Raw genomic sequence first — 26,310 nt, forward strand, 5'->3', positions numbered from 1 at the left:
AGTATTCACTTCTTTACCAGTAAAGATAACAGACAAGTGATGAAGAATTGAGAGTAGAGTATATTAAGGCTAATAGCTTATTAGATAAGGATGCCTTGGACCAATACTAGCACGTTTTCTCATGCATTATATTAAGGTTAAGATAATCATTTTCTGTTTTCTTCTCTATCTAATAAAATTAACTCTACTGATAAGTACAGTGTTTAAGATGTGTTTGTATTGGTAAGCATCTTTCAAGTGTATTCAAAGTAAAGTCTCAGAATTTTATAAGAAAAGAAAGACAGATTATATTGATTATTACATCAATACACATACATACACTTATAGACATATGTGTATCTATGCATATTGATATAAAATAACATCAAAGGAACGCACTCGTCACTAATAGGACGAAGCATGTGTCTTGAAACGAAAACGAGCAATAATTTTTTTTTTACAATTATTAAATTTAGTCTAAGCTTAAAATACTCGATAGCTGCCATGATTTTAGTCGTCAGATTACAACAACATACTTAGCTCTAGGCCAACAAAAAAAAATGTAAGAGCGTAGTGTTTCCCCCAAGTTTATAATTACTTTTCTAAATTGTACATTTATGAGTGATGGGTTATTAAGACTGATTTATATATCAGCCTTTACTTGTCGATATGTGCAAAGTATTTATGGGGTTAAAATAGTTAAAACCAATCGATGTTAAATGTCGAGAGTGAAATTTCTTTTGGCCATAAACTGGATACTTTCACTACCTAAGAACTCCTTCTATATTTCGCTGGCATACACATCACACATAGTGTCATCAACTTTAGGTTTACAATTCTACTGATTATCATTGTTTCAAAATTATATACTTAAACTATTCTTAGTGTCAGGTTTTTTTTGTTGTTGATTTAGTAGCTCTATGCAACTCATTCCTAGATCTGTTATTACCTTCAAGCTTCTTAAAGTCATAAAGTACCAGATACTTTGTTCATATCTTTTTTGTATGTGCTATGACAGTCTCTGCATGCCACATAGAGAGAGACAAGAAGGTCTCTATATTCTCAATTTGTTCAGGTAAGTCAGTAAAGGAATTGGCATCTAAATTAACAGAGTTTAATTAAAGTGCTCATTATATTCAAGAAGAAGAAAAAAACAACAGTCCTAATAGTCTTTAGTCTGGTACACTTCCATGGCAGTATCGACAGAATTAGTTTAAACTGGCAAATATATTCATTTATATATGAAAGAATAACACAGAGCTGTTAAAGCAATTTCCATAAAGTATCTGAACAAATTCATGTATTTTGACTTGCTTATTAATGCTTTAATATAAAATATTATTTATCTATTAGTAAAATATAATATAAATTTAAACTTTAAAGAACTTGAGATGACCTTTACATATAATGACAGCAATTCTTTAAGGTTACTTTTTAAATTATATATAATATATATATATAAAAAAGAATACTGGTGCAGACGACTTTCTGGAACAAGAAGAAGAAGAAAATTGAGTTTGCTTTAGAATTTAAAAATAAACTGCTATGGTTTGCTCTTAGTATCCTGACTTTTGCACGCGAGTATACTAATCCATGTTTTCAGTGGCACATATCATTCATTACATACCTCACAAGCAGGGATGCTGTAAAGACTGACCTTTATGATGTCAACATCCGAGATGAATCTAGGGGATTTTGAAATACGGGGTCCATCGACGTTGTGTTTAGTGGTTGCCCGTTTGCACTGTATTTCAGACCCTTTTGAAGAGAATCTCGATTATGAGATTTTGAGCTTTGCAAACGGACGGGTAATTTAGGATAAAAAGCTGGTCCGAAGATTATTTATTTATTTTTTGTTTTGTTTACCAGGACTTCACAAAATCCCATTACCAGTAGCTGTTTTGCCAAAGTTGAAAGCAAAAGTCTGGTAGACTTGATATGTGCGTGTCCAGTTAGCAGCAATGGCATCCTGGCTCAGAAAAACCTTGGTTCTAAGGGGGAATGGTTTCGTTAGGTTGTAATGGACGTCAGAGATAATCGAATGTTGGTGCATGTCTTGACTTCATGCCATATGTCCGAGCGTTTGTCATAAGTGGACAATAGGCCCAGGGGCTGCCATGTTGAGAAGCTGTATACCTGTAGTATAAGAAGAGTCAGAGTTCTTACAGCGGAAAGAGAGTCGATTGGATAACAGAATGTGTCTGTGCTTTTTGCTTCGACACGGAGTTTGGAATCATAATAATAAAAATAAAATAAAAAAAAAGTCTCGACCATTCCATTTCTGGTAACATTCGGTTTCGATTTTTCTTTTTAAATCATTAGTGCATCTAGAACAATTTTTCGATGGTTTTTTTTTAAAGCTGATAATTTTAATTCTAATTTCAAATAAATAAAAAAAAAAATGTATAAATACTCAAGCTGTCATAGTTCACACCTTATTCACACACACACCATTCAAAACAAATAACATACCAATATGTCTGTTGCTCCAATGCCTATGAACGAGCGACGTCTCTATCGTAAACTGACAGTTAATACAAATCAACAACAAATTAATATTCGACCTATCATCAAAGGTTGGTAGCCATTATCTTTTGCTTTATACAAAGAAAATTCCAATGCTTTAAAATCTAATATGTATATATATATATTTCTTTTAGGTGCGATCAAGGAAGGTGCTCAAACGATGAAAGAAGCCTATTCCAAAAATTCTATTCTCGAATGGTGTGGCCACAAAATTGACGAACAAAGACAGTCAAGGTTTCTCTACACTTTATTCAAGCAAGTTATCAACAAAGCATCCCTCCAGAGCCGTGACTTTGCTGTCCAGGCCGAGGGATGTAAAGGTGTCATGGTATGGTCAACAAATACCGAGGGCTGTCCAGGGCCATGTCTTCTCGGCATTGCCAAGCTTGCTGGTCTAATCGGTTGGACGGCTGCTCTTAAAACGCTGGTTAAGCTTCAGCCGGCGATTGACAAAATGCGAAAAAAAGTGATCTTCAAATATGAGAGATGTTTGACTATCGGATACATCGGTGTATTACCACAAGAACAGCGCAAAGGTCTAGGCTCGGCACTACTCCAATATGTGCTCGAGAGAGCCGATGTGTCACACTACACCGTATTGGCTGAAATCACAGATCAGAAAACGATCCCGTTTTTTGAGGCCCATGGATTCAAGATCGAACAGAAGACATATATCAACAAATGCCAAGATCTTCCAGTAATATTAATGGTGCGCACTCCAATTGAAACCGGCGAACCATTACAACCTCTATATGTTAGACCTGGTCGCCGAGACTCAAACTACATACTATAATATTCCTCTCTCTTTCTCTATTTTTAAAAGAAACCATTTTTACTACTACTACTATTCCATGTATATTATATAACAGCATCACATACGTACATAAATACATACACAATCTCTCACCCATGTAAATATCTCAATTATCTGGTCTAATTTAATGATACTACTATTTCAGAACAAAATAAAAATTGCACACTATGATGGCTTATTGACGCCATACTACATTAAAAGAAAAGAAAATAAAATAAAATAATTTACCCAAGAAATCATCAAAACAAGAGTAAATTATCGATACTCTAGCATTTATATATATATATTTTGCTTTATTCAAACTTACAAAATACTGAAACATTTGGATAATTTACTGATACTACTGCTATCTCTAGTGATTTATTTCCAGATAATAAGAGTATATGAATCTTGGTATACAACTTGAAGATGTATGTATATATATATATAAGCTTTTTTTTTATTATTATTATTTCTTGTGTTGTTGTTGTATTACAATAGTAAACTGGGTTTATAGCTTATTGAGAAAATTATCATTGGGAAATAAAGATAGAGATATATACTAAAATATGCCAGACTTTGGTAAACCATCATCTCATACATTTACACAAAAATTAAGGAATTTCGCATGGGGGGTTTTTTTTGTTCTTGTATCTTGTCCAGTAAGGAGGAAGTAGGATTTTAGATATATAGACAGAAGATTTGAAATGCGCGATAGGACATTGGCTATTGATTTGTTGTTGTTGTTGCCGTTTGCTTGTTTCTTGTAGGTATGCAAGTCCAAAGTAGAAAACCAGGGGATTGACAGAGATATAAAGGAGAGGGATAAAGCGGGCCTTAATAGTGATCGATAGACATTTTAGCTGTTAGAAGCACCAAGAGTCTTATGTATAATTGTTGTAAAAAATAAATAAAATAAAAAGGGTAAATAACAATAATAATTTATATAAATTAATCAAAAATAATAAAAATAAAAATAAAGAAATAATGAGCATGAATTTTTGATTCAAGCTGATCGAAAGAATTGTCAGCCTTTGTGAATAAGGGTTTCTAAGTGAAAATCATGCATATTTGTATATAAAGGGTGGTGGCATCTTCTTTTATTGATAGATAAAACAAAGCAAACCAAAGATGAATTATGAGGTGAGTATTTATACACAACAAGCCTTGGCCAAGACAATGATAATAATAAGCTCTAATTACATACCCCTTTGAATAAATAAGGAAAGACGAAAGAAGAACAGCAAAAAAAAACTTAATATTGTTTCATTTTGCTATAGATAATCCTAAATAGCAGAAGCTGTTCCAAGTATTATGACGGTCAAGCACCTTATCCTTTTCCCCCCTTATATAAATTAGCGTGGGCGGTTTAAGCAATATCATGGTAAAGTAAAACCTTGTTTTCCATATATAAATATGTATATAGTTGATTTGCTGAAAATCCAAAAAATAAATAAAAATACATGCTTATTTAGGATCTCCTTACTCATTTATATCTTATCTCAACCTATACAATAGTCTACTTTAAGAAAACATTAGCAATATTTTTGTAGATAGACTTTAACTGATCATCATCACCGTAATAGTGATAGTAATAATGACAAAGCCAACATACACACACAGAGAGAAAGATATCTATTTCGCTTTATAGGTGGTCATTTGTTCCTTTTATTTAGGAAAAGCTCAATAAATTAAATTAAAATAAGCTTCCTTCTTTGCTGCTATTGACCTTGTATTTCCCCTTTAAACAATCTTTAAACTTTATATTGGAGGAAGGAGAAGACTAAAAGGAGGGAAGAATTGAGGATAGTCAATAAAAATAGAGAATCATCTAAAAAGAAGCTATATCCACTATGTACATACATTTTGAAATCTAAAGTTTATACACATTTTCAGCTAATTAACATTATTTAAACATTATTGGCACAAATATGTATACAATTTTTTTTTGTATTAGGTAATTAAGCTCTACACAAGAATCGCACTCTATAAAATTACCCCTAAAAACTTTCAATTCTTCTTCTTCTATAATGGTGTTGGTTGCAAAACAGAGAATAAAAAATTAAGCATTATTTTGAAAACCCTATTCTGATTTTGTTTTTTTTTTGAAATACAATAAGGATAATATCATAAAATTGTATCTACTCAAGACATGTCTCATTTATAAAGTCCAATTATTATTATTATTTTCTAAAGGTTTACAGCATTTAGAAAATATCACCAAAAAAATGAAATAAATAAATAAATAATCTTTGGCGTCAAATATCAGGAGAAGTTTCAAGAGACATAGAGGGGGAACACAAGTTCCAATTTCGAAAGATACTTAATAAAACTTTGGGCGCATGTAAGATAGAATACTCAATTGCAGCAGTTGTGTTTTTTTTGGCGCTAAAATACATACATATATACATATCTAACTTTAGGTCAAAAGTAAACTCACACTAGGATAGGTGACAAAAAGTAAAAGAAAAAAGAAAAAAAAAGCTGGTAATATATATGAATAAAATATAAAAATTAATACCCTCCAGACTGCCTTCCAACAAAAAAAGATATTTAGAATCAGTAATGACATCTACATGGGTGTATTTACTACTACTACTACTCTCTCTCTCTCTTGAAAGTACTAAGAGTCCAAGAATATATGTTGAAGCTAGAAAATATTGACCCTCCTCCTCATGCCCTTTTAGTAACTTGTATTACATTGTAGCTCCTCTTACTAAATTGGAAGATATGGCTTGTCTTTTGATGAGGATGAGTATAACTGTGACGCACTTTCCAACCTGCATGTGTTGAAATAAATGATTGCATCTATATACACACTCAAATGTATCCATATACAAGCTAATGATCTAGTTATCTATAGGGTCTATTGTATTCTTTCAAGTGATTGTCGCCTTAAATTCGCGTTATCCTTCTTTTCTACATGGATACCATGTTTTGAAAAAAATCAAAGCTCATATCATAATGAATGACTATAAAAGAAGAGTTTGGTATATAGCCAAAGTCCACTCTGGTCTTTCTTATTAAAAAAAAAGAGCCATAATACCTATAATATAATACTTTTTGAATAAATAAATAAAAACAATTGACTATTAAAAAGTTGAGATTAAAGGGCAAAGTGTCAATGCCATTTACCCTTTGAAGTCACAGTCTTATGTAGCAATCGCTTAATAAGAAATAAGCCTGTTTAAAGAAGTTGAGCAGGCATATCATCATCAACTGTCTATCCAACCGTAGTATATTATCTTTTGTGTATGTCAAGTACTTATCCCAATGAATTAGCTCCTTCTTCTGAGTATTTTGTTGAATTCTTAAGTAAGACCAACACCTTTGGGGAAGTAAATATTCTATAGAAGAAAACTACCTTGTTTTCCTTTTTTTTCTTTTCTCAAAATTCTTTCACTATATGTATCTATGACCTTTTCTTTGTCTTGATCACCAGGGTGATTTTTTTTAACAAGCAAAGAAATGAAAGCTTTTCTTTTGTGAGCCAATCAAAATCCGGTCAAGTTACACAAAGACTACTGGGCATTTCATAGAGACCTCTACGACAAGACCGTCCATGTATTGGTACTTCTTTACAAGCACAGATATAATTAAGTATAAAACAATGGACTTTTCGAGTTATTTTCAAATTGTTATCATACTCTTTTCTTTCAAACGAAACTCCCACCTTTTTCTGCTTATTTTTTGATATGTTCAATAATACCTATCCCCAAACCGAAGATACTGGCTTTAATGGTGTCCCTGAGTTGTTTAATACACATCTTTATCAGCTCATCCAAGGTCAACCTGAGTTCTCTGATACTGTCATGATAGATGCTTCTCTCATCAGTGATGCGCTCAATCCTGCTGTCCTAGGGCAAAACTCTATATCACAACCCTTGATTTGGCAAGAACTGAATAGGCTGGCTTTTTTGGACTTGCAACAATCCGGGGGTTATAGAAGCCCAGACCCACTATACACCGGTGAATTTTTATACAGTCAAAATCTCAGGACGGAAGAAAATTTGCCTTTGAGCCTTGGCACACCCGATGTCAACCAGAGTCCAAACGTCAGTAGCTCCTTTTCTCAACCTAGCCTCAGTCCTAGCTCTCACCAAAGTCAATTGTCAGTTTCTGACTCGTGTTATGAGAGTACTGCTGATGAAATGGTCGAAAGGTTGTTTTATCGTGCTACCGAGAACCTTAATCAAACTGGTGGCGATGCTGGTATTGGCTCTTGTACCCAGTCGTCGTATCATTGTCAAACTCCGGTTTCTTCTTCGGTTTATTCACCATCCTCTGAGTTTCAGCCAGACTGTCCAAATATTCCCCAAGCTGTGGCAAGAAAGAGTGGTAATTTTTTATTTAATATTAAATAGATCAAAGGTCTATGGTTGCATGTATTAACCCAAATTTTTGGTTCTGATTAAAAGGCAAACGAAAGAGCAAAGAACCTATTGGGAAAAGCTTTATTAATTATCCATATAATGGAAAGACAGTGAATACACCTGGTGGCTCAGCAAAACTATACAGATGTAGTCAGTGTGACTTTTCGAATGCTCGTAAAAGGAATATGACAAGGCACGAAAAGAGCCATGATGAAGATCGCAAAAGGTGGAAATGCAACAACTGTGAAAAAACATACACAAGTAAATTCAATCTTGAAAGACACACAGACAAATGTTTTTTTTTGAGAAGACAAACTATGCCAACTAATAACAATAACAATAACAATAACAATAATGCTTAATACTTCTTCTTATGCAATTATGACATTTTCTATGTAATATTATCATCACTTTATTTCTACCTTTATGACAAGTCCAATGTATATATCATTAAAGGAGAATAAACATTTTTTTGTAAAATATCAAATTCTTTTCCTTACATCCTATTCTTAAATCACACTGATCAAGTAGTAGCTAGTTTTGCTTATACTTTCATAAGTTGTACTTTATGAACCCTTGATTTATTACTGAGGTAAGTTTCATTTGCTGGTCGTTTGATGATATTCTTACTGTATTAATCTAACGCTTTGACCTATTTAGCTGCCTAGAAATATTAAATACATAGTGTTTCTACACTTTGAGACTTTTACGTATGTATATATACTAGTCTTCTTAATAGCTAAACTTTGATAATGACAATCTTTTTTTTTATTTTTTTATAATTTTTATCTCATAATATAATTGAATATTTTAGACATTAATTTCTGATTTATATTGTTGCTTTACACTAGTACACAGGTACTTATTTATCGTACTTGACTTTCTTTTTTTTTGTTTTATTCCTTCCTTCCCTCTTTTAATAAAAGAACTCTTCTGAAGGATAGTGAGCAACGATAAAGAAAGAAACAGAAAGAAAAACCTCGATATTATATATATATATATATTTGACAGTTCATACATGCATAGTTAAATATATATATATATAGAGAGAGAGAGGAATACAGATAATTAAATCCACATATGAATATAAATAGAGGTATAATTTGTAAGGTACTTGTATATTTACGTATATGTGTGGGAATCTATCTGTCTATTAATCTGCCTGTGCCTGTGCTCGTGCATGCGTATTTATGCTTATATACTTACAAGTATATATATATATATATATATGTATATATATATAACATGTTTTTATTTATTTATTTGTGCCTTACACATATGTGCTCCAGTCAATGGATGTTTTGTTGGCTAATCCTATACAAAGTTCGACATGAGATGAGAACGGCCTTTTGATTACACTCCGAATTGCTTGATCCAAAGGGAATGTGCGTTCATTTCTAGCATCCGATACAACGATTCTTTTTCCTGGGGGTGGCGAGCCCGTCATGTCCACCTCGGCCAATAGGTCTCTAAAAGTAAAAGTATCTGTGATAACTAGATTCCGAAGATAATAAAGACTCTGTGGATCTGTGGGACTTGGTATGCTCTTGAGTGAAACGGTCTCGACAATTGTTGGACAAGGGTTAGGAAGGGAAAGTGGGGGAGCCGATGCCGAATTGACCGGTCCATGCTGTCGAGAATAGATACTTGGATAATTATTATTATTATTATTATTATTACTACTACTACTACTATTATTATTATTATTGTTGTTGTTGTTGTTGTTACTATTATTGGTGTTATTGGTGTTGCTGCTATTGCTGTTGGAGAGTTGAAGCTGATGTTGAAGAGATGACGAGAGCGAAGAGACAGATGCAGTACGGGAGTGAAGGGGAGGAAGTTGGGAAGAGAAATTTGGACTGATTGTTGTGTGGCGGTGGGCTGAGGATGGGGAAGTAGAAGATGAGGGTGGCTGATGAATTGTCGAGAGAAGTGGGGCTACACCTGTGGCGTAGAGTGGAGTGGAGGCACTAGAGTAAGGTTTTTGGTCCAATTGCTTTGTGATCCGCTTTCTCTTGATGGATGTCGAGGCTTCCATGGCAGAAAAGTCGGGCGAGCTGGGTGAAGAGTCATGACTGGATTGGCGGTAGTCTTGAGATATCTCGCGGACCTTTGCAGCCAGACCACCATTGAGACCTGAATAGGGAGCCGAGTAATTCAAGTGGGAATAATGAGTAGATTTGTAAGGTTCATGGTAGACGTGACTCTGACTCTGACTCTGACTCTGGCTCTGTTTCTGGTTCTGGTTCTGGTTCTGGTTCTGGCTTTGCCTGTCATCCAAAAGAGTAGCATTTGAATCGGTGGGAGACGGCGGTGTTTGATGTGCCGAGCGCTCGTGTCGTTTTTTGGCGCGGTACAACGTACTACTATGTGCCTTGCAAAGTGATACTTCTGGCATCTCGTTCAATCCAGCCACGTGATTTCGCTCATCTTTGTAAACTACATGAGCATTCTCCATCAACCAACCCATGGTGAATTCGTAGTCTTCTTTTTCTTGCTGATGTAATTTTTTTGCTCTTGAATCAAGGCATCCTTCCGGTAGATTCTTTCCTCTACGGGGTTGAGTTTCTTCACAGACACAGTCATGGCCATAATACTAATTACGTAGGACCGAAAGATGAAAAATAAAAAACAAAAAATCGTTTTTTTTTTTTTTGGTTTTGTTGATTAAGTAAAAATAAAAAAAAAAATAAAGGAACAAAAGAACAAAGAGAGCATTTGATTGATTATTTGAGTGCCGTTTTGTTTTGTTTTGTTTTTGTTTTTACTTTGGAACAGGTAAAGCACACGCTGCAAACTATGCATGCATTCTGTTGATTACAAGAAAAACCATTAGACCTTTTTTTTATATTAAAAAGAATATAAAAAGTATTTACCTTTCGAATGGGGAGATATCCCCGACTCGACATGATATGAGGAGGTTGAGTATGACGTGACTGTAATGGTAGGTGAGGACTGATGATGTGTTGATGATCCATAAGGAATGCTGTGATTCAGTCAGACTTGATTAGAAACCAAGGCAATAAGGAAAAAAAAAAGCCTCACAAAAAAAAAGTAAGAGGAGCCAGAAAGAAAGAAAGAAAGAAAGAAGGAAAGAAAAGAAAAGAAAATAAAATAAAATAAAAGGGGAAGGGAGAGTGGAAGGTGGAACTGATTTGAAGCTTATTTTATTTTGATTTTTGATTTTCTATAAATTATTTTATATATTTATTATGTATCCTCTTTTTCTACCTTGTATGAAAGGATCTTTTGGTGCCTAATGAAAATTATTCGATACACGACTTTTATATGTGCAAAATGGAATAATGGTATCCAAAAAGGAATTCGTTTTTGAAGTTGGTTGATCAAATGTGCTTCTCCATCTCTTGTATGTATCTATTTAATGCCAATTAAGAGGAGAGTGCCTTGCAGGGCAAAAAAGAAAAAAAAAAAAAACACTAAATAAAATAAAGTGCTGCACAAAATTGAAACGCAATATGTATCAGAAAAAGCTATAGAGATAAGATATACTTCTTTCTCACTCACTTTAAAGCATTTGATTTTAATAACCAAAAAATAAAAATAAGAAGAAGAGATATTATTATTTGCTGTTTTTATGCTTCTTTTGTCTCTATTTCCCAGACAAGAGTTGCTACTGCTACGGTATCAAGTGTACGATCCTTGACTACAACCTTTGTGGTCAGGGTGTGGGTGCCTTCCATCTCAGCGGGAAGCACACATTCGGAAGAAGCTGTCAATAGCCCGAGTGCTCTTTTATTGTACTAAATGTATTATGGATGTAAAGGAAGAGTTAGTAAGCAATGTTTATTATAAACTTATAGACTTACGTCGATTTTTAAAGATGTGAGGGTGGCGCGGTCCTTGTTGTTAATAAGACTCAGCAAGGCAAGTCCACCGACAGTCTCAGCAAAGGTGGCCAGTGCTGTTGTGTGGATACTAAAAAGAATTGGTCAGTCCAAGGTTGCACACATTATAGATATCATTGGTTGTCTTTTATCTAATTATATATATTTACCTCTTTAATGTATTACGGTTCTTGTGGCGATCCTGTTTATATAAATATACATGTAAGTTATTTTATATTATATTACATTAATCTAATCTTTCCTTGTTTTTGACAGCCAAATATTTATATTTAATAATAAAAAATGCACACAGACACAGACTTACACGCATAATACCAGTACAGAATCCACGCGAAAAGGTCGAGATACGCATATCTTGATTATTATTTTTTAAAGAGTATATTAACATTAATTTCAGTGTATAAATATATATATATATAATTTACCAATAGAACGTGTGTATGGATCTGCGTTGCCAAGTAAAAATGCAAATAATCTAGGTCTGAATAGCTTCACAAAGGGTTTTGCTAATCTCTCCCACATGACCAATGGTTGTCTGGTGTGGCGAAGGGTGATGATAAGGTAGATAATGTAGGCAGTTGTGGCAAGGATAACACCTCCAATGAGACGTGAGAAGATAGTCCATTCTAATTCCAACGCTACTCGGACCAACTGTGCAGTTGCCTGGACTTGACTGTAGAATGCAGCCGCAAGTGGAGTTAAGGAGTTGTCGGTTACTAATGAGAAGCCCATTGAAATGTGTATTGTCTTTAAAGAGAAGTTTTCTTTTCTTTTCTTTTCTTTTTTGCTTTTTCTTATGGAAATTTAAAATAATTATAATTACATATAATATAAATAAATAATGCTTAAATTTTATTTATTTATTTATTTATTTATTTATTTCACAACTTATTTTCGATGCGGGGATTCAAATAAAAAGGTGTCAATAAGCAAGTTGTCTTGCTCATTTAAGAATGTGGTAGTCCAAAATAGTGCACTTAATAAGCACGATCATCTTCTGTCAGCAGTATTTATTTAAGCATGTCTTTCAGCCTTTACTCCCCTTGTATAATTGCTTTATATGTACATTTATATACCTTTTTAATAATAATAGTAATAATTATATTCACGCCACATAATATACATATTCTATATTCATCAATAAATATAACCTACCATTTTACCATAATTGTCATTATAAATTAATTAATATAATAATATGATATATAATACAAGCTTCTTTTCAATTTCATTCACCTTGATTTTATACTGCTAATGTTAATGTTAATTCTAATACTCTCACACACATATATATGGCTAGTAATATATCACCCGGACACATTGCTTGAAAAGAGAGAGAGAAGAAGAAGAGACCTTTAAATCATAGTCATAAATCCTTAGGTCTCTATACCGACAGCAAATCTAGTCAAAAGAAAATAATAATATAATAATTCGGTAGGATTATCTTCTTCTTCTTCTTCTTCTTAGTCAACCGGACAACTCACCATAGGTAATTAAATAGTATTCTTAACAACAGAATACAATGAGCCTATTCTTGCTATTTGTAAGCTAAAACATACATATATCCAAGAGTGTTTTGGTAATTTCAACAGTAACAACAAAAGTAATATATGTATATTCGCAATAGTTATTTTATTAGTCAAAAAAAAAAAGAGAATTGAAACAAATATTTCTATATATCATGTTTGTTTCAAGTTTTAAGAAAAATACATTAAAAAACGATTGCCATCATCACCATTTCTTCTTCTTTTTGTATATAATGATAAATAATAATAGTAATATAGAACTCTGAGTCAATTTTCAATTGTAAGCATTGGTCTAGCTTTAATTCACTATAATCAAATACAATTGCAAATCTATTATAGGTATATCTAGCTATCTAGATATTCTTGTGCCTATCTAAATTTAATCTCTCAAGCTACGGACAGTCATTCAATCAGCCGCCAATTTATTTTTGTAGATAGCAAGCACAGATATTAAAATTATTTGTACCCTATGTGCGTGTATGTTTTCTAATGAATGAAATAAAATCTCATAGAATTACGGATAACTAAATAGTCTTTCAATTGAGTCAGCGCCTCACCCAAAACAAATACACGATATCATTGTAGATACATTACAAGGAAGTATTCTTTATCTTAGTATACAAAAGGCTTATTTCTATCTTTCTCTCTGGTGACAGTTGCCGATGACTTGCCTATTTTTCGGAGTATAAAAACCAAAGAAATAAAGAGTTATATAAAATATATATATATAAAAAAAAAAGGGGAAGAGGGGCAAAAAGAAAGACTGTTCAGTTTTCACATGTTGCTCCACATTTCTGATTAAAAGCCAGACAACCTCTTGAGACTTGCGCAAATCAAACGAACGAACCCTTTGTCTCCTTTCGCCTTTCTTTTTTTTTTCACTTACGACTTGGTGGAGATGCCAAACGTCTTTTCAAAGCTAGCCACCTCACCTTGGAGGCAGGCTCTGAAACAGTTTTTGAAGCAGTTTCTGGCGAGTTATACCAACCACAGAACCACCATTCGCCGATCGATCATCCTCTTCTTCTTTCTTCGTTCCGCTCTTAATGTCCATCGCACTATCCAAAAGTTCAAGAAGGAACAAAAGAAGCCTAGAAAGATTCAGTCTCTAGACGAAGAGGCTATGAAGAAACGCAGAGTTGACGTGAGTTATACTTTCTTTTTCCATTGGGTTATCAACAAAAGCATTTGTTAATATATATATATTCAATCTTTTTTTTTTTATATGTATTTCTTGGTTGACAGGTTGATGTTCATTTCTTACGTCAACTCCACCGCGTATTAAAAATTGTTATGCCTGGCGTAAGGTCCAAGGAATTTTGGATGCTTGTGGTTCATTCTGGCTTCCTTGGTAAACCAAAACAAAAATCAATGCGTGAATGAATGAATACAATTCATCACATGGGGGGGGTTGAATTTGTGGGGTTTAGGGTTCAAATTAACGTTTTTTATTTTGATTTTATTTCATTCTTTCTTTATCTATGAATTTGCTTGCACAACAGTCTTTAGAACTATTCTATCAGTATACATTGCCTCTTTGGATGGTCGTATTGTCAGCGCACTTGTAAGCTTCTTTTATTTGTTAAAAAATATTACATATAATTGTTGTTGTGTTTCTAATTTGTATATATCTGTAAATTCTTTACTATAGGTGCGCGGTCAAATGAGAGAGTTTATGCTCGGTATTGTCTGGTGGATGACTGTGGCCATACCTGCCACTTACACCAACAGCATGGTAAGTAAATATATATTTATATATATATATAGAGCTTCTTCAAGTAAATCCACTAACAAATATGATTGTCGCCTATAGCTTACATATATGCAAAGCAAACTCTCAATCCAGTTCCGCACTCGTCTGACCAGACACATCCACGATGACTACCTTAGTGACATGACATTCTACGCTGTTGGTAATCTTGACGACAGAATCAAGAATGCCGATCAGTGCATTACTGTTGACACCAACAAGTTCTCCCAATCACTATCCGAGCTTTACTCCAACCTGGCCAAGCCAATCCTGGATGTGTTCATCTACAACTACCAGCTCACGCGTAATGTTGGATTCGAGGGTGTATTTGTGGCCAGTTTTATTGTCCAGCTGTCTTCGATTGTGATGCGCAAGTACACACCTTCGTTTGGTAAGATGGTCGCCGAAGAACAGCGCCTGGAAGGTGAATTCCGCTTCAGACATTCGCGTGTGATTGAGAACGCCGAGGAAATTGCTCTTTTTGAAGGACAAAAGATTGAAAAGAATGTGCTGGATACTGGATATTATGCCCTCATCAAGCACGTCAACCGCGTCTTCCGTCTGCGTATTCCCCACGGAATGCTAGAAGATTTCATTGTTAAGTACTTTTGGGGTGCCTGTGGTCTTGCTCTTTGCTCTGTTCCTGTCTTCTTCAAGGTCCCTGGTGTAGACCTTGGAAATGTTGGTTCCCGTACTGAAGGTAAAAACAAGCAAACAAACAAGCAAGCAAATATGTACATACATTGTCTACAAACATACAAACATACAAACATACATATGTTTATATATATATATATGTACATGCATATAAAATACAAACACACACACATGTATATATGTATATCTGATATGATGCATTTGAGTATTTACTTATAAAACGCTTGTTGTGCACGTAGGATTTGTTACCAACCGTCGTTTGCTGATGAGCTCTTCGGATGCTGTTGGCCGTATTATGTATGCCTACAAGGAAATTACTGAACTTGCAGGCTACACTAGTCGTGTAAGGCAAAAAAAAACAAAAACAAAAACAAAACAAACAAACAAACAAATCATCTATTTATTGAATTACAAATAATATTCAAATCAAAAATCTAACTACAATATACATAAAAAAATAGGTGGTAGATTTGTTGGATGTATTTGAAGATGTCAAGGCTGGTCAGTTCCAGAAACGCCTGGTGTCTTCTGCCTCAACCGACTCCAATGCAAAGTCGCTTTCTGGAAGAGGAAGTGTTGTAGAGAGCCAAAACATCGAGTTTGTTGAGGTTCCAATTGTCAGCCCCAATGGCGATGTTTTGATTCCAAAACTTTCCTTCCACGTGAAACCAGGAGTAAGGCCCAATCTGTCATGAGACGGTGTATATTATATTATTATATTATACACAGTCATGTTTATGAATACATTACATTACAATCCCATAGGCATACTTATCTTTCATTCTTTTGGTAGATGCATCTTTTGATCGTTGGTCCCAATGGCTGTGGAAAATCATCCATGTTCCGTATCTTGGGTGGACTCTGGCCTGTCTATGGTATGGTCATAATTGCTTTCTTTTTTCTTTTTGATATTAGTAATTTTTGCAAGTGGGCTAAATTAGAGAGAAAATCTTATTTTTTTTCTTTTTGTTCTTTCTTTTTAGGTGGCACTGTCCACAAGCCTAGCCACAAGGACATCTTTTATATTCCTCAAAGACCTTATCTGTCCCTTGGTACCCTCAGAGACCAGTAAGTGATCAAGACAGTCATCTTTCTTTATATGAAATCTCAATGACTCGAATTATCATTATTACAGAATTCTTTATCCCCACACTGTTGAAGAAATGCACGCAAGTAAGTAAAGAAAGCAACAACAACAAATCAATGAAAGGTTTATAATAATTTGTAATAATTGATAGGAAACATCACTGATGATATGCTCTTGGCTATTCTGGATGTGGTTCAGATCAAGCACATTGTTGAGAGAGAAGGTGGTTGGGACAGTGAAAAGGAATGGGCTCTTGCACTTTCGGGTGGTGACAAACAACGTGTAAGTTTTTGCCTCTTTCTCTTTACTATTATTTCTTTATGTGCCGCATATATATATATATATATATTAACTATGTATTTTATTGCACTGCCTTTTCTTTAATCTAACAAAGATTGCCATGGCTCGTCTGTTTTACCATGCCCCTCGTTACGCTATTCTTGATGAATGTAAGTTTTATTCCCCAGATACTTGTTGGTTACTTGCTTCATTCCACTGACAATCCCTAATATTAATAATCATATAGGTACCAGTGCTGTAAGCATGGATATTGAAAAGATCATGTACACTCATGCTACAGGTAAAAGAAAATTAAAAAAGAAAATAAAGAACAATCAACAGCAATTACCACACAAACTTGTTTGTTGCTTTTAAAAATACTAATACTAATACTAATACTAATACTAATTCAATTTAAATTTGAATTTGAATAGACCTTGGCATTTCGTTGTTGACTGTCTCCCATCGTCCTTCCCTGTGGAAATACCACAATTACATCCTCCAGTATGATGGTCAGGGTGGTTATGTATTTACCAAGTTGGACGCCGAGAAGAGACTGGCACTCCAGGAAGAAAAGAATGCGGTAAATTATACATAATATACTTTAAGATTGTATTATTTCAAAATATTACAAAGAAAACATCGTACAAATTTATTAATCAACCTTTTTTGTTTGTATATTTATTTTATAGATTGAACAAAAGTTATTGGAGGTACCCAAGTTGGAGGCTCGTCTGGAAGAGCTCCGTGAGATCCAACAAGAGCAATTGTAGACATATAAGTTACTGCTGCTACTACCACTACTACTATTACTACTATTACTATATATCTTATACGTATATACACACATATACACCTTGTATATCTCCTATTTTCTTCTTATATTTCTTCTTCTTTTTATATCCACAAAGTTCAATTAAAAAAAAATTGATCAAGTTTGAACAAAAAAAAAAAAAGAATGCTCGGCCCACATACAGGTCCGAGCAACACCCAAACAACCCACCCCCACTCAATTCACTCACTCACTCCAAAATACATACAAAGTCCTAAAAAAAATCCGGGCCGTACAGTCACATACTCCGGTAAATACTCCAAAGGCCGGTAGACACTGAGCAAAGCAGGCCAAAATAAGCATGCCAAAGTCCCCGCTTTAGATTCCTTCTCTTTCCCAACCCAAGGGTATGTGCTCATATGAAGCAATGCACAAGATACGGAAATAAATGAAAAAAGAGAAGGACGATGGAGACAAACAAACAGACAGACAGACAGAAAACGAAATATGGACGGATGGATCGAACTTTTCGGTTGATAGATAGATAGATAGATAGATTGGTTGTTTGATCGATTGGTTCAATTGGCCATAATCAAATATACACTTTTCTATCTTTCTCCCCCACCAAAAAAAAAATCGGCCTCTTTTTTTTTTCTGTCTCCATCGACCATCTTTTTTTTTTTTCATTTCATTTTATCTTTCAAGTTACTCGACCGAAACAAGACGATGCTGATACAACTATACTTCATTAGAACATCGCAATGGTTCAACGTCTCACTTACAGACGCCGTCTCTCGTACAACACCCGCTCCAACCGCGTTCACGTTGTGAAGACTCCCGGTACGTTAGAATGTTACATATAGATATAAATATATATATATATATACATTTATCGTACAAGAAAACGACAAATCAAAAACGGAAGAAGAAGAAGAAGACAAGAACCATTTATCAAATAATATAATATAATATAATATAATATAGTATAATATACTATACTATACAGTACCATACTATAATACAATACATAGATAATATATATACATACATACATTCATACATTTATATTAAATAAATATAATAAAACAATAAAGTAATATAAAACTTACAACAAACTATCATCATTGTAGGTGCCAACCTCGTCTATCACTACGAGAAGAAGCCCGTTAAGGCCCCCCGTTGCGGTGACTGTGGCGATGCTCTCGCTGGTATCAAGGCTCTCCGTGCCCGTCAGTTCGGTAACGTCTCCAAGACCCAGAAGAACGTCAGCCGTGCCTATGGTGGTTCCCGCTGCGCCCACTGTGTCAGAAGCCGCATTGTCCGTGCTTTCTTGATCGAGGAGCAGAAGATCGTCAAGCGTGTCCTCAAGACCCAGACCCAGAAGAAATAAGCGGTTGCGATGAAATAATCAATTAATAATAAAATCATTTGTGCTTATATATTATTCATCTCAAAAGATTTCATACACACCCATATAATATTCTTATATTGCTTTGGTATATTGTGAGGGAAATTTTCTTGCATAGTTGACTTTGATTTGATTTGATTTGAATTGGTTTGGTTTAGTTTAGTTTGGTTTAGTTTGGTTTTATTGGTTTTATTGGTTTTATTTTGTTGTGTGATGTGTGCTTATTATATATATGGTACAAATGGTGTGAAAGTGAGAGAGATAAAGAGAATAAGAAAAATGTGTGAAATACATATAAAAAAGAAATTGATATGAAGAAAATGATAAAAAAAAAAAGAAAGAGAAAGAAATCTACATCTTCTGACGCTTTCCGAGACTTGGCTTGGAAAGGGCACCCTTTCGCTTGACGGAATTGACAAGTTGAGAAAGAGATGTGTTGTCGCTCTTTTCTTCACCACCATCAGTATTGGAAGAACGGGCGGGAGCAGCCTCCTTTTTCCAGGTGTCTGTTTCGGTTGTCTCTTTCTTCATCTTCTCCTGGCGAGCATCGAGCAACTTCTTCATCGACTTGGTCTTCTTGAACTGTGGGTTGGTGGGGTCAATAGCAAAGTGATGGGACTCTTGGAGATCGGCGAAACGAGGATCGGCTACATTGATCTCAAACTCATCTACGTCCATTGCCTCCAACTTCTTTGCATTCTTTCCCTTCTTTCCCTTCTTCTCCAACTTCTCACGCTTCAAGACCTCCTTCATATCGAAGCCCTCACCCTTGCCTTCTTTATCGTCCATAAGAAGTTCCAGATCAGCCTTTTGACGCTTCTGCTCCTCACGCTCTTCCTTGGACAACTTCTTCTTGTTCTTCTTTTCCTTCTTCTTCTTATCCTTCTTGTCTTCTATAATAATAATTATTGTTATTATTTTAAGTAATGGTTAAGTTAGTTAATCGCTTTGATTTGGTTTGGTTTTGATCATCTATCCTTTTTTTTTTGTATATATAAAAAATTAACTCACCCTTGGACTGGACAAGACCTTCATCTTCCATCTCCTGAAGAGTCTCTTTAAAGTAAGGGTCGTTCATCTCCTCTCCCATATCTGACTCCTCAGATGCTTCTTCTTCCTTGGTATCCTCCTCACCACGTCTCTCCTTCTTGGCCTTTCTCTTCTCACGTTGTTTACGCATGTACTTCTCAATCGATGTCTCCTCCTCTGGGTCCTTAGGGTTGAGTTTGGAGTCCACAAGTGAGCCAGTCTTCTCGCTCAAACCAGGAGCAAACGAAATTTCCATATCACCTTCAGCATCACTGTGATCCTCATCCTTACCGCCATACACTGATTTGTCACCAGAGCCGGCCAAGAGTTTTCTGTACTTTTCGCGGAGAGAATCGACATCTTCTTCATCTTCTTCCTCGTCAGATGATGCAAGGTAGGCGTCAAAATCGAGATCCTTGATATCATCCTGAGTAAACTCACGACGAGTAAGTTGAATACGGTCTAAATCGTCGTTATCCCAGGTAAGCTTGACTTTAGTGTGTTGAAGAGCCTGCATGAATGAAAATGATAAGTTTCTTTTTTCTTTTTTGATATATATATATATATATATATATATTACACACAAATATTATAATTGATTCCTCTAATTTAAATAATAAAATAATATTAATTTACCTCTGTAATAAACTTGGTGGGCTTGTGGTTTTCGGGGGCCATGGTGGCTACATCCTTGGGTTCGTCAGTAAATTTCATTTCATCAGGAATATAACGCAGATCAAAGAAGTTGGCACTGCTTTCGTATTCATTTCCATCGCAAGATTGGTAGATGGCCTTTGCAGTTGCAGGAGTATCGCACTCAATTACAGCATAGTAGTACCTTTATCACCAAATCCATTAGAATATCATGTATACACACACACTCATACACGCACATATATATATATATATATCCAATAAAGTTTTATTCAATGGAACTTACTTGAGACGATCACGCTGGTATTTACGCAAAGCTTCCTGATCAAATTCTTTGCCATCACCTTCCTCAACCTGAGCACGAATGATACTTGCTTCAGTGACCTCTTCATCATCATCTGAGTCGTCTGCATTCTTGTTGTCATTGAAGATCTCCTTGGGAGGTCCTTCTACATCCTCACGTTGGATACGCTCTTTACCGAATTCGGAGGGGTAAATAGAGACACTCTTGATAACAGAGGTGCTGGGTATAAAGCCGCTGAGAACTTTGAAGATATCGACAGCCTTGATCTTGTCCCAATCCATGTTGACGGCAGCTAATCTGCAGGTTTCCTCACCCTCTTGGATTTGCTATAATATATGTAAAATAAATATATTGTTTTTTCTTTCTTTCTTTCTTTCCTTCCTAGTATTTATAAAGAAAAAATTAATAATCTTACGGGTTGTTCTTCTTCTTCATCATCATCCTCATCCTCAACTTCGTCTTCATCGGAGCTCGATTCGTCAGAAGAAGACATTACTCCCTTTCCGCGCATATAGTCCGACTTTGTGAGAAGTTTGTCCATGACTTCTTCGTCTTCTTCAGCCTCAGCATCCTCTTCGTCTTCAACGTTTCCTTCGTCGGCCATCAAAGCCTTTTCCAACAATTCCAAGTTATCTTCTTCTTCGTCGTCGTCTTCATCTTCATCTTCTTCGTCAATACGGTAATAACGTTTCAATTCTTTTTCGGCAGTGTTTCCTTCAAGTTTGCGACCATACTTATCGACCTTGGCTACCAAAATAAATTTAAAGATATAGATATAGATATGTATATGAAGTTGTTTTTTTTTAAAAAAAAAGAGAGGAAAAAAAAAGAAAAAATGTTAATTTATTTATTATTGTTTATTTTGCTTGATTATTATAATTGCTATCCTCAACTTACGTTTGCTACCAAACTCTTCAGAGTTCAACATTCCCGAGAATCGTTTGTCGATCGACACCTTCATGTCCTTCTTCTTGGGGCGCAAGAAGCGAGGATCCCGTTGAAGATGTTTGAAACGGGGATCATTTGTCACAGGCTCAATCGGTCCGTCATGGACGGGTTTGGAGTATTTGGTATTCTTCTTGGGAGGCATGATTTATATAAGAAAGGGGGGGTAGGAGAGGGGGAAAAAAAAGGTGAAGAATTTCAAACAGGAAATAACCAAAAAATTAGATTCCACTTACGGATTTACATTGAATAAGCCACAAGACAAGCCACAAAATAATGTACCTGAGATTTGACAAGGCAAACTGAGATTTTTAATAGGGATGAAGAGGAACAGGGTTTATTAGAGAGAAAGAGAAAGAGAATATTGAAATGTAGCAATTTACACTACCACTACATTTGTAAAGTTTGATAGGAAACTGATACAAGTCTTACACCTTCTCTACTATATCAAACTTTAGACTGTAATGCATCGGGTTAACGAACCGGGTTGGAATCGGGCTAATGAAGTGGGTTTGAAGCGGGCTATGCGTCCGGACTAGGGGTCCGGGCTAGACGCGGGTTAATTTCACGGATTAGTGATCCGGACTACCAACAGGCTTAGCTTTTTTTTTTTTTGCTGTTACTGTTACTGAACCTGATTCGCATCGCAGCTCATCTTCACAATGGTACTGATCAGTTTTTGTCTGTTTGCATGGAGCGAATGATATGCTCAGATTTATTAAAAGTTACTGATCCGTTTTCAAGAGTCCCCCCTTTTTTTCCCAAATTGCTACAAGCACCCTCGAATTATCTCGGTATTTAAAAGCCCTCGAGAAGACATAAAGGTCCGCTTTACCTTATATGGACGTAATAGCAATTTGATGGAAAATTGCTACAAGTCCACATACACACACGCACTCTCTCTCTCTCTATTGAATACTTTTATAGTTTTCTCCTTTACCAGTTTTTATTATTATGCTTTCTTGTATATTATTGAAGCTTTTATAATATATATGTATATATCCTACAGACAAATATTGAAGGAATAAATGCTGTAGCGAAATATATAAAATTTCATATCACTATCACTCTACCAGGTGCTATAGTTTCTTATTATGGACGGTTTTTCTTTCTATAGTAATAATAATATAGACTTCGATGGCAGTATTGATGTCTTTCTTTATTATTCGTATTCTTTCTTTTGAATCACACAACTATCCTTGAGGTTTGTAAGTTATAAAATAAATATAAAGTATTTGAATTAAAGAATTATGCCTTTTATTTTTATCTTATTCAGTTTGAATAACAACCAATGGCATCAATATCTAAGGAACGGCCGTCAATAACCGGCATAAACCAAAGAAAAATTGTTCTAAATAATACCAATTAAAAATAAAAGGAGAGGGCGTTTTTGTAAATAATAAGAATAATCTTAAACATATATTTTCTTCTTTTTTTTTCGTTATATATAAAAAGGTTATCTGGGATTGAATCTAAAGCGCATATTTTTTCTGTAGAGAATTAGATTTGTGCTGTCGCGGATTATAATTGTGCTGCGGATGTCAAAACTTAAAAAGGCAACCCAGATCAGAATCTGATTTGAGCTGCAGAAATAAACATTTTGTTGTTTGCGATATACACAAAGGTTGTTCACAGAGTGCTTTGTTTTGATTGTCACAAATTGCTCGAAAGACCAACTTGGAAATTTCACAATCCTTTCCTGTTAGTATATATATATATATTTTATATTTTGAGTAAAAAAAGAAAAAGAAAAGAAAACAAGAGACTGAAAATCCAAGGCAATACATTAAAATTAAAAGTGCTTCTCACACGCGGTGCTAATGACAATCAAGATCCAAAATCCCATATGGGTATGGCTATCAGAAATAAATTTGTCCCTGCAAAATGGCAGGGACATTTTGCGCGGATTTTAAACCTACTTACCATATTTAGGCTCGAAAGTATTCCAAATTAGTTGATCGAGAAATTTGTGTCATTCGAGCAATCACTCCGTGAGTACCTGGAGGGTACATCGGTTGGGAGTTCATTTCCGCTCATTAAGAGATAAAGAAGTTAAACAAAATCAAATGAAATCCGTAAAAGAAACGTAAGAGAACTAACATAACTTATTTTACAGTAGTCCACGATGCATGTGCCACGCGACAAGGTAACAAAAATAAAGAAAAATAGAATGTATCAAAGATCGCCTGATGGACCCATTTCAGTAGCTATGTCGTACCTTTATTGATGTTGTACATCTTGACGGGCTTGGTAACCAAACCTCACAGTCACCTTCCTTTTGGCTTTTTTTTATATTTTATTTTAGGTATTATCTCACTTGCTGCTGCAACGTCAGACTTGGCCAATGTAAGGTTTGAAAGAAAGAGCACAAAGAGTAAGAGGGGGGGAACTCGCAATACTGTTGTCTTGGTATTAAATAAGTCCAAGCAGATATGCACTTCAATACAATCTCGTAGATCTTCCGGGGCTTACTTTAACCTTTCATTTTACTTCTTTTATATATATATTCCTAAACTTGTTCTGATTCTGATTCTAATTCTTATTCTTATTTTTATATGTACAGTTATATTTATACATTCTGGGATAACTTTATCTAGCTTGCTCACCTTTAGTTTTTCTTCTCTTTGCTTCTTCACTTACTACTTGTTGATACAACATACATATATTTATGTGTGTATAGTATTCTGAAATATTGAATAATTTGGCAGTGTACTTATTATAGATCAACAAAAGTACACAAAATAAGCTGTCAAATTTCAATCATATGTATTTATACACACATTATAATGGAGAATTTCTTTATCCTTTTTTTCTTTTTCTTTTTTCCCTCTCCTCAAACACTGGCTGGTTTTGGCTTCAATCTCCGGGTCTGTTGTACCTTGTGCTTTTACTAAGTCACATATAAAATACACACCCAGCATCAGCTTCCTCGATTTTTACATTTTGTAAAGAGAACTCCGGTTAGAGGGCCTTACCTTTTCCAACCCGTCTGGCGCTAGGCAAACCATCCAACACTCCTATTCTCGGTCATCTTCTTTGGTTAATTAACTCTACAAGTCTTGCATTCCATACCCCCTTGTGATCATCATACCTCTCTACCAGTTTCCCCACTCTTATATTTAACATGACAGAATCCTATCCGTACACAGCCGTCATTCGATTGCCCAAGCGCAAAGGCGACACACTTTCAAATGCCCAGGAACTCCAGATTGTAACCTGCGAACCAACTGAATACATGGTCTCAGAAACCTTGTTTGTCGATAATGTTCCCCGTACCATAAGAGACGCTGACATCCGTACCTTGCTTCAACACTGTATGCCTCAAGAGTAAGTATAAAAACCAATCAGTACATACATACATGTATAGATATATAGATATACTTTAACAGTAGATAAGAGCCATCTTCTTCTTCTTCTTCTTCTTCTTTTTTATGGTCTCAAGTCAACAGAAAGCTTACAAGCTATTGATTTTATTTCTTTGTTTTTCTATTGATTTCTTTCTTTCTTTAGTATGCATATCAACCGTGAGCACGGCAATGGTCATTTACGTTTTGCCCACCCTAAATACGGTAAATTTATAATACAAAATAAGAATATTACTAGCAATACTAGCAATACTAGCAATACTAGCAATACTAGCAATCATAGCATATATATATATATGTTATGAATTTTTTTTTTCTCTCTCTGTTTGACATGTCAATCACAATATTTTTTATTTATTTATTTATTTATTTATTTATTTATTAATTTATATTATCTTATATTGTATTCTTGTGTTTTCTTTAGCCGACAAGGCCTACACACTCTACAATGGATTCACTTTTACCAACGGAGCAAAGCTTCAATTGCGTATTAACAATGATCCTTCTCATGAGCCGATACCAAAGGCCAATATCATCTCTGTCAAGAACCTTCCGCCTCATATTGTTGACACTGCACTCTATGATATCTTCCGTCCGTACGGACCAATTAATTTGTGTCAACTTTACTCAGAAATACCAGGACTTCCAACTATGGCCTATGTCATTTACTTTTCACAGAACGATGCGGATCAGGCACAGTTCGAATTGGTAAGGAGTGTCAAGGGTGTAAAATTTCATCATTCTCTAAAAACCAAAAAACCAAAATTATGCTTGTGTCTATTGGTCTTTTCTATCTAAAATAGAATGGAAAATCGCTTTCTGGTCATACACTGTAAGTATCTTGTTCAAGGTTAGGGAGCCATTTTTTTTATTTTGCTCTTGACCTCTATTCTTCATCTTCAACTTCTTTTTTATTATTGTCATTTCTTTTGCATGAGTTAGAATAGGGTTGGGGAGGGTAACAAAGGGGGAGAGAGAAGAAGCTGATGTTGAGACT

General features: G+C 34.9%; 7 protein-coding genes across 7 annotated transcripts; 5 read left to right on the forward strand and 2 right to left on the reverse strand.

The window, feature by feature from the left end:
• Positions 1-121: 121 nt before the first annotated feature.
• PHYBLDRAFT_161692 (hypothetical protein) lies at positions 122-1,678 on the forward strand (the record flags this gene model as incomplete). Its single annotated transcript, XM_018434448.1, has 4 exons — positions 122-136; positions 456-541; positions 893-1,054; positions 1,447-1,678. The coding sequence occupies 4 exons, from the start codon at positions 122-124 to the stop codon at positions 1,676-1,678; spliced, it is 495 nt and encodes a 164-aa protein (XP_018299095.1).
• Positions 1,679-2,455: 777 nt separating this feature from the next.
• Positions 2,456-3,298, forward strand: PHYBLDRAFT_138600 (hypothetical protein; the record flags this gene model as incomplete). Its single annotated transcript, XM_018430030.1, has 2 exons — positions 2,456-2,555; positions 2,640-3,298. The coding sequence occupies 2 exons, from the start codon at positions 2,456-2,458 to the stop codon at positions 3,296-3,298; spliced, it is 759 nt and encodes a 252-aa protein (XP_018299096.1).
• A 3,695-nt stretch (positions 3,299-6,993) lies between these two features.
• PHYBLDRAFT_161694 (C2H2-type zinc finger transcription factor) lies at positions 6,994-8,033 on the forward strand (the record flags this gene model as incomplete). The annotated part of the gene is made up of 2 exons (XM_018434449.1): positions 6,994-7,636; positions 7,717-8,033. The coding sequence occupies 2 exons, from the start codon at positions 6,994-6,996 to the stop codon at positions 8,031-8,033; spliced, it is 960 nt and encodes a 319-aa protein (XP_018299097.1).
• An 828-nt stretch (positions 8,034-8,861) lies between these two features.
• Positions 8,862-10,580, reverse strand: PHYBLDRAFT_184535 (hypothetical protein; the record flags this gene model as incomplete). The annotated part of the gene is made up of 3 exons (XM_018438948.1): positions 8,862-9,317; positions 9,468-10,267; positions 10,548-10,580. The coding sequence occupies 3 exons, from the start codon at positions 10,578-10,580 to the stop codon at positions 8,942-8,944; spliced, it is 1,209 nt and encodes a 402-aa protein (XP_018299098.1). The 3' UTR covers positions 8,862-8,941.
• Positions 10,581-11,187: 607 nt separating this feature from the next.
• Positions 11,188-12,712, reverse strand: PHYBLDRAFT_184536 (hypothetical protein; the record flags this gene model as incomplete). The annotated part of the gene is made up of 7 exons (XM_018438949.1): positions 11,188-11,432; positions 11,499-11,607; positions 11,687-11,718; positions 11,842-11,891; positions 11,963-12,330; positions 12,576-12,613; positions 12,701-12,712. The coding sequence occupies 7 exons, from the start codon at positions 12,710-12,712 to the stop codon at positions 11,265-11,267; spliced, it is 777 nt and encodes a 258-aa protein (XP_018299099.1). The 3' UTR covers positions 11,188-11,264.
• A 1,222-nt stretch (positions 12,713-13,934) lies between these two features.
• PHYBLDRAFT_37284 (hypothetical protein) lies at positions 13,935-17,779 on the forward strand. The gene is made up of 15 exons (XM_018440089.1): positions 13,935-14,207; positions 14,309-14,414; positions 14,566-14,627; positions 14,715-14,798; positions 14,877-15,513; positions 15,710-15,813; positions 15,932-16,144; positions 16,264-16,345; positions 16,454-16,538; positions 16,606-16,643; positions 16,709-16,839; positions 16,952-17,006; positions 17,084-17,137; positions 17,271-17,419; positions 17,529-17,779. The coding sequence occupies exons 1-15, from the start codon at positions 13,962-13,964 to the stop codon at positions 17,607-17,609; spliced, it is 2,127 nt and encodes a 708-aa protein (XP_018299100.1). The 5' UTR covers positions 13,935-13,961; the 3' UTR covers positions 17,610-17,779.
• Positions 17,780-18,358: 579 nt separating this feature from the next.
• On the forward strand, positions 18,359-19,060 carry PHYBLDRAFT_157056 (hypothetical protein). The gene is made up of 2 exons (XM_018433556.1): positions 18,359-18,448; positions 18,739-19,060. The coding sequence occupies exons 1-2, from the start codon at positions 18,370-18,372 to the stop codon at positions 18,996-18,998; spliced, it is 339 nt and encodes a 112-aa protein (XP_018299101.1). The 5' UTR covers positions 18,359-18,369; the 3' UTR covers positions 18,999-19,060.
• The last annotated feature ends 7,250 nt before the right edge of the window (positions 19,061-26,310 follow it).

This window comes from Phycomyces blakesleeanus, assembly GCF_001638985.1.
Source record: "Phycomyces blakesleeanus NRRL 1555(-) unplaced genomic scaffold PHYBLscaffold_1, whole genome shotgun sequence".
Classification (NCBI taxonomy): domain Eukaryota; kingdom Fungi; phylum Mucoromycota; class Mucoromycetes; order Mucorales; family Phycomycetaceae; genus Phycomyces; species Phycomyces blakesleeanus.

Coding starts and splice junctions, on each gene's coding strand:
- PHYBLDRAFT_37284 (XM_018440089.1), top strand. CDS start 13,962: ATGCCAAACGTCTTTTCAAAGCTAGCCACCTCACCTTGGAGGCAGGCT. Junction 14,415..14,565: donor GGTTCATTCTGGCTTCCTTG/GTAAACCAAAAC, acceptor CTTGCACAACAG/TCTTTAGAACTATTCTATCA. Junction 16,539..16,605: donor CTTGGTACCCTCAGAGACCA/GTAAGTGATCAA, acceptor TCATTATTACAG/AATTCTTTATCCCCACACTG.
- PHYBLDRAFT_157056 (XM_018433556.1), top strand. CDS start 18,370: ATGGTTCAACGTCTCACTTACAGACGCCGTCTCTCGTACAACACCCGC. Junction 18,449..18,738: donor TCACGTTGTGAAGACTCCCG/GTACGTTAGAAT, acceptor TCATCATTGTAG/GTGCCAACCTCGTCTATCAC.